At 46.0% G+C, this 13,691-nt stretch overlaps 1 protein-coding gene across 2 annotated transcripts in view; it reads right to left on the bottom strand.

Annotated features, from left to right (window-relative positions):
- Positions 1-9,947: 9,947 nt before the first annotated feature.
- The window catches only part of TASP1 (taspase 1), a 143,941-nt gene continuing 140,197 nt past the window's right edge, over positions 9,948-13,691 (bottom strand). For both annotated transcript variants that reach the window (XM_073672211.1, XM_073672212.1), the window contains one exon: positions 9,948-11,161. In XM_073672211.1, the coding sequence (XP_073528312.1) occupies positions 11,069-11,161 (93 nt within the window). In that variant the 3' untranslated portion in view covers positions 9,948-11,068. The remainder of the gene's footprint in view (positions 11,162-13,691) is intronic.

Below are 13,691 nucleotides of genomic sequence, written 5' to 3'. Positions count from 1 at the left end.
CCAAGCCTTTTCCATACTTTCTTCCTCCCATCATTCTAGTACAGTTAATCTTCCTTCATTTCATCTGTTCAAAGAATGTTTTACCAGAACTGGGCTGGGTTCTTTAGATGTTTTTTCGCAAAGTCTAAACTGGTCTTTCTCTTTTTAAGGCTGATTAATGGTTTGCACCTTGTGGTGAACCCTCTGTACTTGCTCTCATGAAGTCTTCTCTTTATGGTACTTAGATACTGAAACACCCCTACTTCCTAGAGAGGGTTCTTGACTTGGTTGGATGGTATGAATGGTCTTTTCTTCCCAATAGAAAGGATTCTGCGATCATCCACCACTGTTGTCTACCATGGACATCCAGGCCTTTTTTGGTACGCAAGCTCATTAGCGCACTCTTTTTATTTTTTGCAGAATGTACCAAACTGTTGATTTGGCCACTCCTACCATTTCTGCAATCTCCCTTATGGTTTCTCTTTCTTTTCAACCTAATGATGGTTTGTTTCTTTTTCCATTGAGAGCTCCTTTGAAAGCATGTTGTGGGCTCACAGAAACAGTTTCCTAATGCAAATGCCACACCTGGAATCAGCTGCAGACCCTTTACCTGCTTAAAGGATTATGGATTAATGAAGGAATAGCCCATGGAGTCCATTAAATAACTTTTGAGATACTTGTTCAATTACTTTTGGTCTCTTCAAAAAGAGGCAGCTATGTATAAAAGCTGTAATTCCTAAACTCTTACTCCAATTAGGATGTGAATACTTAAAAATTAAAGCTGAGAGTCCGCACTTAAAGTTATATAATCAATAAAAGCTTAATCTTGAATACGTTTTGGTAAACAGCTAAAATTCCAAAACTTGTCACGGTCCAAATATTTCTGGACCTAACTATTTGTGTAATATTGTTATTATTGCAAATGTCAATGTTTATATAAAACAGTAAAATTATTGAACATTTTATCGCCAATTTGATCCAGTTTTCTTTGTACTGGATAAATGGAAATGATTGGATAATGCTTTATGAATTCATGTATTCAAAATGAATAGTATAATTTATGGGATTGAACATTAAACAAACACTTCAGACTACCTGTGTGTGTTAATATAGTGGACAATGTTTGGTTCTATAGGACGAGAATTGTGACATCACTTATTGGACATAGTTTACTAGTCGTGAGCATAGTGCTGCATTACAGCATTCAAACAATTATATGCTAGTGTAAACTATCCGTTATTTACCTACATGACACGCCACTATATTCCCGACCAAAACAGATATCATGACAAAGATTTTAATGTTGGCTTGGCCTCCAAATTCTGAAAATATTTCACAGTGGTCTGTTATTCTTTATTAGATTGGTAAACAGTGTATCGTTCAATGAAAAGTTCCAAATTATAGGATTTCTAGAAAGATGAAGTATTAGTTGATTAGAAGTGGCAATGTGAAACCCCCTTTGGCACATATGGATGTACCAGTACATTGGCACCAGGGTCAACATGTAATGAGCATGCTCAGGAGTTTAGCCTGCTCCACATGAGGCTGATACAGCCAGCATCTGTCTATAACATCAGCGGCCATAGCTAGCATTGACCGCTTCTGTTTAACCATATAGATGCTGCTGTCAATCACTGATCATGATGTGCTGATGAGTTACCAGCACAGCTGGGAGCAGGACCAATGTGACGTTCCATTGTGAAGGCGGTTTCATTGCATTGCCCATGTGCTCTCTAGATGAAGACTGGAGGCTAAGAATGAAAGTGTATCTTCTTCAGTGGAGTCCCACTTTCAGCAGCAGAAGGGAAGGAAGGGAGACACAGATTCTCTACTTCGTGGAGCCCCATAGGATAGTCACCTCAGATTGGAAAAAGACGACCGGCCCCTCCAGTATATAGGCTCCTCCTACTCCCATGTTCATCAGTCTTTTTATCTGAGGTCTCAGAGGATAGTCGCTGCTTCGGCAGCTCCTCAGAAGAGTTGTTATTTTATATCCAGCGAGTCCTGGACCCCCCGTGGTCTAGAGGACTCTGGGGGTCTCGGCGCTGCTGAGACCCCTGACCCTCCCCTGGCAGCTCTGTGTACCCCTTGAGGAGGTTCCCACTTACGCCTGCCGGCCCCGGGGGATACAGGGCGCTCCCTGGCGGAGGCGCACACCACACATCTGAGAGGGTCCCTGCGTGCTCCGCCATAGGGGGGGAGCAAAGGGCCATGGCGCCACACTTCCCTGAGGATCCCTGTGGTGTTCAGCCGGGTAAGTGCTCTTTGGTCTAAAGAGTATCTTTGACGTTTGACGGCTACGGCAAGTGTACTGCCTGTGTGTTTCTTGTCTATTTCAGACGCTGCCTTGACTGGGGAGCAGAGACGGAGGCCAGTAATTTTTATTTTTATTTTGCGCATGCTTTTTCGTTTTTGCTTCCTGCCTTCATTGAGGCAGGAAGCTCCCTGTATTGGCGCGCGTTTTCTGCTTTTATTGACTTGCTTCCTGCCTTCATAGAGGTAGGAAGTTTTCTGCCCTCATTTTTGTTGTTTGAATAAGGCGGGGGGCGTGGCCTAGCGGGGGCGTGGCCTAGCGTCTCCTGGCTTCCTGCCGTCATTACTTAGGCAGGAAGCGCTTGGTTGAGCGTGCGCTGGCGGTCCCTGCTTCTCCCTCCGGCGTCCAGCGGCGCCTCCTGCTCTCTGCTCCACGTCCGTCCACACACTTAGGAGGAGCGGTCGCCGCAGTACCGGTGAGTCCCCTCTGCCTCTGGCAGGGGTTCTTTGTCAGTGCTGTCTCTCCAGGCTACCTATTTGGAGTCCTCAGGAGCACTGCCGCTTTCTCTCCTAAAGCTATTTACTTCACTGACCTTTTAGGCTGTGTAGTATTATAGTTGCTGTGATGTTAACCCCTTCTGAAAAAGTGGAACTTTAGGGGAAACACATGGTGTTTAAGGGAGTTTCCCCCTATTGATTTTTTGCTCGGCCTTTCTGGGATAGCTCTTTTCTAAGGGTGAGCTTTAACCCTTCAGAGGCTGTCGCATATATATAAAAAAAAAAAAGAAAAAAGTGAGTTTTGAAAACAGGCTGTGCAGCTTTCACACTTTTTTGCCATCCTTGTTGTACATCCTGGCATCTGGTGTGGGTGGCATGTCGGATCAGGGGCCTGGGAGTGCGGATCGGTCTCCTGATCCGTTTCAGGTTCAGTCGCACGCCTCTGATACACTCAGGCCTTCTACATCAAGTTCAACGCTCAGTGATGTTAAGGTGGAGGCGCTCACTCGCTCCATTGCTAGTCTCTCTAGTCTCCTGGGACAGTGGGTGTCAGCTAGATCACACCCAATGCCACGAGGTAAAAAGCGCCGCAAGACTATGGTGGCGTTGTCTCCCTCGCAGAGCGCATCAGAGGCTTCGGATTCACCAACAGATTCGGTTGATGAAATTTCTGAGGCCGAAGAGGAGGATCAACAGGATCGCTCTGTTTCTCTTTCTGGTCGCGTAGATGGGCTTATTAAGGACATGCGGGAAGTATTAGAGCTGTCTGAAGAGCCGACAAGACCGTCTAGGTCGGGCCGTCTGTATCAGAAGACGCGCCGTGTTCGTTCTACATTACCTGCGCATGAGGAACTTAACGAAGTGGTGGAGAAGGAGCGTCAGTGTCCGGATAAACGCTTCCGAGGAACGCGTTTTTTTGATGCCCTATATCCCTGTGCCAAGGAGATGGTTACTAATTGGGTTCCCTCTCCTGAAGTGGATATATCTCTGTCTCAGCTGACCAAGTCTTCCCTGCTTCCTGTTAAAGGGAGATCCATTCTTCAGGATCCTTTGGACAGAAGATCGGAGTCAGCGGCGAAATCCATCTATGAAGCCGCGGGTCATGGTTTCCGAGCGGCCTTGGGGGCCATGTGGGCCGGTGAGGCTTCTCTGCGGTGGTTGGATCAGCTGCGTGCGGCGTGGCAGGATGGGACTTCGCGTTCAGAAGTGGAAAAGCTTTTTCAGCGAATGGAAGAAGCTATGTGTTATGGCAGAGATGCAGTACTGGACACTGCTTCAATTCTGTCCAGGGCTCAGGCTTCGGCAGTCATGATTAGAAGAGCTCTGTGGCTTAAACAGTGGACCGGGGATGCAGTATCCAAACAGGGATTGCTTAGTCTGGCATATAAGGGCGGTCACCTCTTTGGTTCAGATCTTTCGGAACTAATTGCCAAAGCTAAAGCTAAGGATGTTACTCTGCCTGGGAAAAAGGCAGTGGCATCCACAGCCAGCAGGACAGGGCCCGGCAGAGGTCTTCGGTCCTTTCGGGCCAGGGGACGATTCAGTCAGCCTTCTTGGAGATTGGGTCGTCCCTCATCCTCCGGCAGATCCGCCCAGAAATCTTGTACTCCTTGGAAGCAACGGTCCCGTCAGGACAGACGGGAGGTTGATAAAAAGTCCGCTAAGGCTGACTGACGCCAGGGATCCCCCCGAGGGCTCTCGGGTGGGAGGTCATCTGCTACAATTCGGGTCGATCTGGGCATCCCACATAGCAGACGCCTGGGTGACACGGGTTATGTCGGCAGGCTATTTCATAGAGTTTCATTCGCTGCCTCCAGACAGGTTTCGTCTGACGGGCATTCCATCCGTGCCAAGACTGGCTGCCGCACTGTTTCAGGAGGTCGACTCTCTCCTACAGCAGGGTGTGGTGGTTCAGGTTCCTCCGGAAGACCAGGGAAAGAGTTTTTATTCCAACCTTTCTGTGGTCCCCAAAAAGGAGGACAAATTTCGTCCGGTGCTGGATCTCAGGGATTTGAATATTTATGTCCGGACACGAAAGTTCCGCATGGAGTCTCTCCGATCGGTGATAGCGACCCTGTCGCAGTACGATTTCTTGGTGTCCATAGACATCCGCGACGCCTATTTGCATATCCCTATCGGCAGGGCTCACCAGCGTTTCTTGCGTTTCGCTATAGGTCAAACCCATTACCAGTTTGTGGCCCTGCCTTTCGGGTTGGCCTCAGCTCCCAGGGTTTTTACAAAAATTCTGGCTCCTCTCATGGCGCTTCTTCGAAGACAGGGGGTTACGATCCTCCCCTACCTGGACGACCTGTTCATAGTGTCACCCACAGCGGAGGAGGCAATAGTGGCTCGCGATATCTCCCTTCAGTACCTGATGGACTTCGGGTGGCTGATCAATTGGAAGAAATCGTCATTGGAGCCAGCACAGTCCATTCTTTTCCTGGGGATGCAGTTCGATACTGTTCGGGCAGTTGTGTCCCTGCCTCCTGTCAAACAGACGAACCTTCGTCTTCTGGTCCAGGCTATGAGGTCGGCGCTGTCAATGTCCCTTCGGGAATGCATGCACATTCTGGGTCAAATGGTGGCAACTATAGAAGCAGTACAATTTGCACAATTTCATTCCCGGGATCTCCAGAGCCTTATTCTGACCCATTGGGATCGATCGCTAACTTCTCTGGATCGCTCGGTCATTATCTCCCGCAGGGTGCGAGAATCTCTTGGATGGTGGTTACGTCCGGAGACTCTATCCGTGGGGAAATCCTTCCTTCCTCCAAGATGGTCGGTGGTGACAACCGATGCCAGCCGGACAGGCTGGGGGGAGTTTGGAACGACCTCTGGATTCAGGGAGTCTGGTCGCCAAAGGAGTCGTCTCTCCCGATCAACATTTTGGAGTTGAGAGCAATATTTCTCTGCCTCCAACATTGGACGGTCTTATTGAGCGGTCTACCGGTCCGGATCCAGTCGGACAATGCTACGGCTGTCGCGTACATCAACCACCAAGGCGGGACGAGGAGTTCCAGTCTCATGTCGGAGGTCTCTCGGATCCTGGTCTGGGCCGAGTCCAAAGTTCCAGCAATCTCTGCAATTCACATTCCAGGGGTGTTGAATATCTCGGCGGACTTCCTCAGTCGCGAGCAAGTGGACCCTGGGGAATGAAGTGTTTTCTCTGCTGTGTTCCCGTTGGGGGATTCCTCAGGTGGACTTGATGGCATCCAGGCTGAACGCCAGGGTTCCGACGTTCATGTCCAGGTACAGGGACCCGGAGGTGTTGGATGCTCTAGTGGCCCCGTGGGGTCAGTTCAAGCTGATCTATGTGTTTCCGCCGATATCCTTACTACCTCAGGTGATCCGACGGATCAAACTCGAAAGGGTATCAATAATTCTGACAGCACCAGACTGGCCGCGGAGGACATGGTATTCGACGCTGGTGTCTCTTCAGGCGGCACCTCCGTTTCCGCTGCCCCTTCGCCCGGACTTGCTCACTCAGGGACCCATTCGTCATCCGGACCTGAGGTCCCTTCGTTTGACGGCGTGGCTCTTGAGACCGAGATCTTGACCCATCGCGTTTTTTCGTCCGAGGTCATTGCTACCTTGCGGGCGGCCCGGAGTCCAGCTACGTCCAGGATTTATCACAGAACTTGGGAGTCTTTCTATTCATGGTGTTCTGGATCCTCAAGAAACCCGAGGGTTTTTTCCATCCCCAACTTCTTGGCCTTTCTGCAATCTAGTCTGGCCAGGGGTTTGGCAGTTAGTACGGTGCGGGGACAGGTATCTGCACTTTCCGCACTTTTTAGGAAGGCTATTGCCTCTCGCAGGGATGTGCGCTCTTTTTTTCGCGGAGTCGCACGTCAGTTTCCGCCACGGAGGGCAGTTGTGGCTCCATGACGGCTTAATCTAGTCCTGGAAGCCCTTCAGCATAGGCCTTTTGAGCCTATGGATTCTGCTAAACTTTCACTACTTTCTTGGAAGGTGGCCTTCTTGGTGGCAGTCATCTCTTTGAGAAGGGTATCAGAATTGGCAGCACTTTCCTGCTCACCTCCTTTTCTGGAATTTTTTCCGGATCGCGTGGTGCTTCGTACTCGTGAAGATTTTTTGCCTAAGGTAGTGTCACAATTCCACATTAATCAGGACATTGTGTTGCCTTCTCTTTGTCCAGGACCTAAGAATCCAAGGGAGCGGGCCTTGCACTCGTTGGACTTAGTGCGGGCATTGAAGTTCTATCTTACGATCACCCAAGATTTTCGGAAGTCGGACTCTCTTTTTATAATTCCGGCAGGTCGTCAGCGTGGTCAACGTGCTTCCAAAGACACGATAGCTCGGTGGATCCGTTCAGCAATCCTGGAAGCGTACCGGCTCAAGGGCGAGCCTTGTCCGGTTAAAGTTAAAGCTCATTCCACGAGAGCCATTGGCTCATCGTGAGCTTTTCGTCAGGGGGCCTCGGCAGCGCAGCTCTGCCGGGCAGCTCTGCCGGGCGGCCACCTGGCGCTCCGGTCACACCTTTACTAAGTTTTATAAGGTGGACGTAAGTGCTTCAGCCGATGCGGCCCTGGGACGCAGGGTCCTGCAGGCGGCGGTAATTTAAGTTATCCCTTTACTTAGTTTTCCGTTATTTAGCGCGGTTTGCGCTCTTGCCCAAGTTTTGGGGTATGGAAGCTTCTGCCTCTATTTCCCACCCTTAAGTAGGTACTGCTTTAGGACGTCCCACGAAGTAGAGAATCTGTGTCTCCCTTCCTTCCCTTCTGCTGCTGAAAGCCGGATTTTGGTAAGAACTTACCTGTAAAATCCTTTTCAGCGAAGGAAGGAAGGGAGACACAGCACCCTCCCATGGCAGAAGTGTTTTTTTGTGTTTCTAGATGCAGCGCGTCTCCTTCCTGATGTCGATCTTCTGGACTGGGTTTAGCGCTCTACGGCTCTCCTTCGTTTCGCCAGCTCTACACAGTTGTCAGGTCCAATGGGATATGCCTAAGACTGTGTGTTTCTATTACATAACCTGTTTTCTCTCATTTCTGAAATTTCAGAAGGGGATATGTTGTTCTGCTGGTTGGTCTGCTCTTCCTTAGCTTGTGTACGGACTGATGAACATGGGAGTAGGAGGAGCCTATATACTGGAGGGGCCGGTCATCTTTTTCCAATCTGAGGTGACTATCCTATGGGGCTCCACGAAGTAGAGAATCTGTGTCTCCCTTCCTTCCTTCGCTGAAAAGGATTTTACAGGTAAGTTCTTACCAAAATCCGGCTTTTCTCTGGGTTGCAATGTTAGCCCGAGATTAGTCTGGAGACCATCAGGACATTGCCATGATGAGGCCTTCATTGGTTCTACTTATGTGGCTGGGTGGCATAATAGTAGCCGGACCCCTTAGTCTTAATTCCAGGTACGCAAACAGCTCAGTGTTACATTGATTTGGTCATGGAACTAGTGGTATGGCCATTTCTCTAAAGTGTCCCAGGAGCCATTTTTCAATACAGTGTGAGATGCCTAAACATGCTACCATAGCCTGCAGTGTCTCTGTACTTGTGTCAGATTGAGCACATCCCGAATGTTATTGGTTGGCAATTACACAAGTAGCTACTAATAGTGGATCTTTATGATTAGCCCAAATGCATTCGGCGTGGCAAAACATACCTCAGACAACCATTAATAACCTAAGGCTGTTCTCTAGGCTGTCTTGGGAAATTCGTAGGTAAAGAGGACCTGTCAACGCTCCTGACTGTTTTAGTAAATCCTGGTATTCTCTATAAAATATCAATTTTGGAGCAACCTTTCTTTGAACTGCATGTTGTACCACCTGTCTGTTATCCCTCCTGGAAATGTATGAGTAAACTAACATCTGGGCTTTACCATTTCACTTGTCATTCAAGTTAAGTCCCTACCCAGATTGGCACAGTCAGCAGTAATTGGACACCATCAGACTGTTCAAGAACACACCTTACAGGGAAGGTAAATGGTAGCACAAGAATAGCAGAGGAATGTTGCATTGCAGAGTTACATAGGTTGAAAACAGAGCTAGGTCCATCAAGATCAACCTTCCTTCACAAATTGTATATTTTGTCACTAAATTAACTATAAACCACAATCTTATGTGTATTGAAGAAAGCATCCTGCCCTTTTTTTAAAGCAGTTCTTGTTTCTGCCAATACTACCTCTTGTGGTAGGGCAATTCACAGTTTGACTGCTCTAACTGTAAAGAACTCTTTCCTATTCAGCTGCCGGAATCGCCTTTCTGCCACCCATTATGAGTGCCCCCTGGTCCTTAGTATGGTCTTTGGAAGGAATAAATCATGTGCCAGTCCCTTGTGCTGACCACACATATATTTATTTATACATGTAAATGAGATCTCCACTGAGACATCTTTTTTGTAAGCTAAACAAGCTCAACTTTTTAACCTCTCATCATATGAGAGGCCTTCCATCTCTGGTAATAATCTAGTTGCTGCCTTTGAACTGACTAACTTCTGAATATCCTTTTTAAAATGTGGAGCCCAAAACTGGATCCCATATTCTAGATGTGGCCTCACCAATGATTTATAAAGGGGTAACAATACGTTGGGATCGCGGAATTTTCTCTCTCTTTTTATACATCCTATAATCTTGTTTGCTTTTGCGGCTGCTGCTTGACAATGAGTACTGCTGCTCAGCTTACTTGTAACCAGAATACCCAGGTCCTTCTCCTGTTCTGTAGTCCCGAGTATACTCCCATTTAATGTGTATGATGCAATAGGATTACTCCGTCTTAGGTGCATTACTCTACATTTATCTACATTAAACCTCATCTGCCAAGTGTTTGCCCATTCAGACATCTTATCCAGATCGTTCTGCAATATTATAATGTCAAGGTCAGATTTTAATATCCTACATAGTTTGGTGTCATCAGAAAAGTAAAAAAAAAACAAAAAACAAAAAAAACAGATATCTCAGTAGAACTTATTTAAAAGGAGTCAATCAGCACAGAATTTAAGTGTTTGTTTTCCCCCAACCTCCACCTCCCCCGTGTTTGATTGACAGCTCTCACTTTTTAGAGCCAGAGAAGGGTGGCGATAGAGGGAAAACAAGCAGAAGGAGATGTGCGCTTAAATAATTGGGCCCGCCATGGTGCACCGGGCGCCTGTACTTGGTGTGAACAGTCATTCTTTGCCGAGACTACTTCTAAAAAATATCAGTGAAAAAATGCTCAGAGCCAAAGAAAGTGTATAGTAATACTTGACTTTATTTGCAGTCATAGAAAATATACTTAAAGAACCGCGCAATAATATTCAGTTTACAGTACATAGACTTCTATATACTTTGTAGTCTTACTACAGTACATTTTCATTTGCAAGAAACATCATTGGACAAGAGTTGAACCATTGACCAGCAGCACTAGCAAATATATGTTATATTGGATCATCGTTTTGCTTGGAAGCCCATCTATAAGTATAACGTAAACTCATATATAGTTGGTATATGTTTCCATTAAGCTCTATGTCTATGTGAAATTATTGTGTATATTTCCTTTGCCTTAAGTTTACTATAACATTATATGTGCATACCATAAATATGTCTCCATATACCCCATAAATAAAATAAATTCAGACTGTCACTTAAAGAGACTGTAATAAAAGAATATAGCTGCTTCCTTGCTGAAACAGCGTCTCTTATCTACAGGGAATTTCTAATATTGAAGTTTTAGCCTCATTTACTTGAAGGGGGCTGAGCTGAAATACCAGACATGGCCGATGGACAAGACTGACGCTGTTTAAACAAGGACACAGTCATACATTACTTTTAATGGCAAGAAAATATAGTGACTAATATTCTATAAGAAATAACATTTTGCAGATAATTAATAAATTAAATGCAAAAAAAAAAACAAACCTGAAAAAATAAATTACATTGACCCATCCTAGGTTATGTAAAAAATAAGAAAATTATTTGAGCCAACTTCCCATCTGCACTGAGCACACTTACTTATACGACAGTCAGGAAGGGATGTCAAAGGGATACAGAATTACTCCAAAACCACTTGGAATTTCAAGGAAAATATAACCAGGAAACGAGTAAAATATCAGAGAACAAGATCATCAAAAACAAACACTATACTCTGGAAACATAATAAATCATTAGGAGAAGGGGTACATCAAACTAACACAAGGTCCAATATCTACGGAGAGGTTGAAGCAGCCTACTGGAAGTAAGCACAATATTATCAGAAGAAGCTTTCACTGTGGCACGAGAGGAATACAGGATACACAGCTGCATGCTGTACGGGTTATATATTGTGCAATGACGAGAGCTTCTGTAGTATGATGAGTGTGTCATCTGTGAGGAAGAAGCAGCTGGTGGCCCAGGGAAGAGTCATGTTCAGCTGTGTGGGCTCTCTAACCTACACACACCTCCTTCAATGGCGACAGACTGGCCAGCCACCGCACCCGGAGGGAGCCTGGAAATGTGTGTCTGAATAAAAAAGAAAAGAAAAGAAAAGGTTAAGAAATCAAACAACTCGACCCTAAAATGTATTTATAATGGTAAACCATGAGGACTAGTCAAAGTCTATAGTGAAAGTAGAGGTATCGAAGGTAATGTAAAAGACAAGTTCAACTGGCGTTAGACCTTATTCATTTAGACATACAAAAAAAAACTAAAAACAGTTATTAATTAGTGTGTTCAATCGGATTTTTATTCATTTTTGGTCTTTACAATCACAACTTGACAAGTTGTTAAGATAATGTAGCAAGTGGCAAACAAGGATGGTTTAGTAAGCACATATTTCACACTTGAGAAATCAAAATATGTAATTTAAAGACAATCTGTCAGTCGATTGATGCAGTCCAAACCACGGGCAAGAAGGAAACCGCAGCACAAATCTCTGCACAAACGTTGCAGTGTTTCAGAGAAAGCATAGTTTGAAGTTTGGGGTTCATACCGGACACAGACTTCTCCCGGGAGGAGAGAGTGAGAGACTTTAATTTTCCAGTTCCAAATTTCTCCATGGGGTTCGGGTTCAGGGTCAAGTTCAGGTACAGTTCTAGTACCGAACTTTGGACTAAAGTTCAGTTGGGTACCAGAACCCGAACTTCGACAGGTCCACTCATCCCTAGTCAGGAATTATAGGGATAGATAAAACTAGTTCAGTGTCACACCCAACCGGCTTCACCATGTACTGGTTTATTTGACCAACAAATCTCTCCCACATGTGTACATCGGGACCTGTCAACTAACTAGAGCGGTGCGGGGAGAAGCCAAATGTGGGCCTCGTCAGACTAGCCTAATCTCTCCCTATAGTCCCTGAATGGCTCTTCAAACTATGTTTTCTCTGAAACGCTGTAGCATTTTATAAGGAAACATACCTGACAGCAATTACGTAGTCATGTACTGAATCGAGCTGCCTGTGCTGTGAAATAACCGATAGGTTCCTGTGAAGCCTAAAATCTAAAGCCAGACATTTAGATTTGTTAATCCAATGTAGCATCGGCATCTCTGCCTCCAGCCGGGCAGAGACGCCGTTCCCCTCATTGCCGCGGTCCATGTCCGGCGTCCTCCAGCTCCCCTGCTGCTGCGGCACGCTCTGCGCACAGCTTCCTGGGCTCTGTGCTTAGGGCGCGCGCTCCCTCCCTCTTAACCCCTTCGCAACCCTGGGATTTTCCATTTTAGCATTTTCTTTTTTTGCTTCCCTTGTTCCCAGAGCCATAGCGGTTTTATTTTTTGGTCAATATGGCCGTGTGAGGGCTTATTTTTTGCGGGACAAGTTGTACTTTTGAACGACATTACTGGTTTTACCATATCGTGTACGGGAAAATGGGAAAAAAATTCCAAGTGTGGTAAAATTGCAGAAAAAGTGCAATACCACAGATGTTTTTTTTTTTTTTTTTTTATCTTTTTTTACCACATTCACTGAATGCTAAAATTGACATGCCATTATTATTCTCCAGGTCATTACGAGTTTGTAGACACCAAATATGTACAGGCTCTTTTTTATTTAAGTGGTGAAAAATAATTCCAAAGCTTGCTTAAAAAAAAAAAAAAAAAAATGGCGCCATTTTCCAAGACCCGTAGCGTCTCCATTTTTCGGGATCTGGGGCCAGTGAGGGCTTATTTTTTGTGCGCCAAGCTGAGGTTTTTATTGATACCATTTTGGGGTAGATCTGATGTTTTGATCGCCCTTTATTGCATTTTACTGCAATGTTGCATCGACCAAAAAACGTAATTCTGGCGTTTAGAATTTTTTTCTCGTTACGCCGTTTGCCGATCGGATTAATTTTTTTTTTATATTGATAGATCGGGCGATTCTGAACGTGGTGATACCAAATATGTGTATGTGCTTTTTTTATTATTATTTTATTTTGAATGGGGCGAAAAGGGGGTGATTTAAACTTTTATATTTTTTTAATATTTTTAAAAACTTTTTTTTTCACTTTTTGCTTGCTTCTATAGTCTCCATAGGAGACCAGAAGCTGCACTTGTCTGATCGCTTCTGCTACATAGAGGTGATCAGCAGATCACCTCTATGTAGCAGAAATGCTCCTGTGCTATGAGCGCCGACCACTAGGTGGCGCTCATAGCGATCAGCTCATGACAACCACTGGAGTCTGCTGCAGACCCAGGGTTGTCATGCCCATGCATCGGTAACCTGCGATCACGTGACGGGGGTCACCGATGGGCGGGGTAATTGACGCGCTTCAGGCGCGGCGATGTTAAATGCCGCTGTCAGAGATTGACAGTGGCATTTAACATGTTAACAGCTGCGGACGGATCCCGATTCCACCCGCGGCTGTTGCAGGCACATGTCAGCTGTAATAATCAGCTGAAATGTGCCCGGTTCAGTGCAGGCTCACCGCCGGAGCCCTCACTGAACCGGGGGTTACAGCCTGGTGCGTACTAATACGTCCCAGGCTGTAAAGGGGTTAAAGGGGCCGCGCGTGCCGCCCTATAGAGTCCCCGGCCAATGGTCGGAGCACTTCCCCTATATTAGGCACCTCCTCCAATA

This window comes from Phyllobates terribilis, unplaced genomic scaffold (assembly GCF_046119375.1).
Source record: "Phyllobates terribilis strain yellow unplaced genomic scaffold, ASM4611937v1 Scaffold_3__8_contigs__length_932513732, whole genome shotgun sequence".
NCBI classification, from domain to species: domain Eukaryota; kingdom Metazoa; phylum Chordata; class Amphibia; order Anura; family Dendrobatidae; genus Phyllobates; species Phyllobates terribilis.
This window is presented reverse-complemented; position numbering and strand designations above follow the sequence as displayed.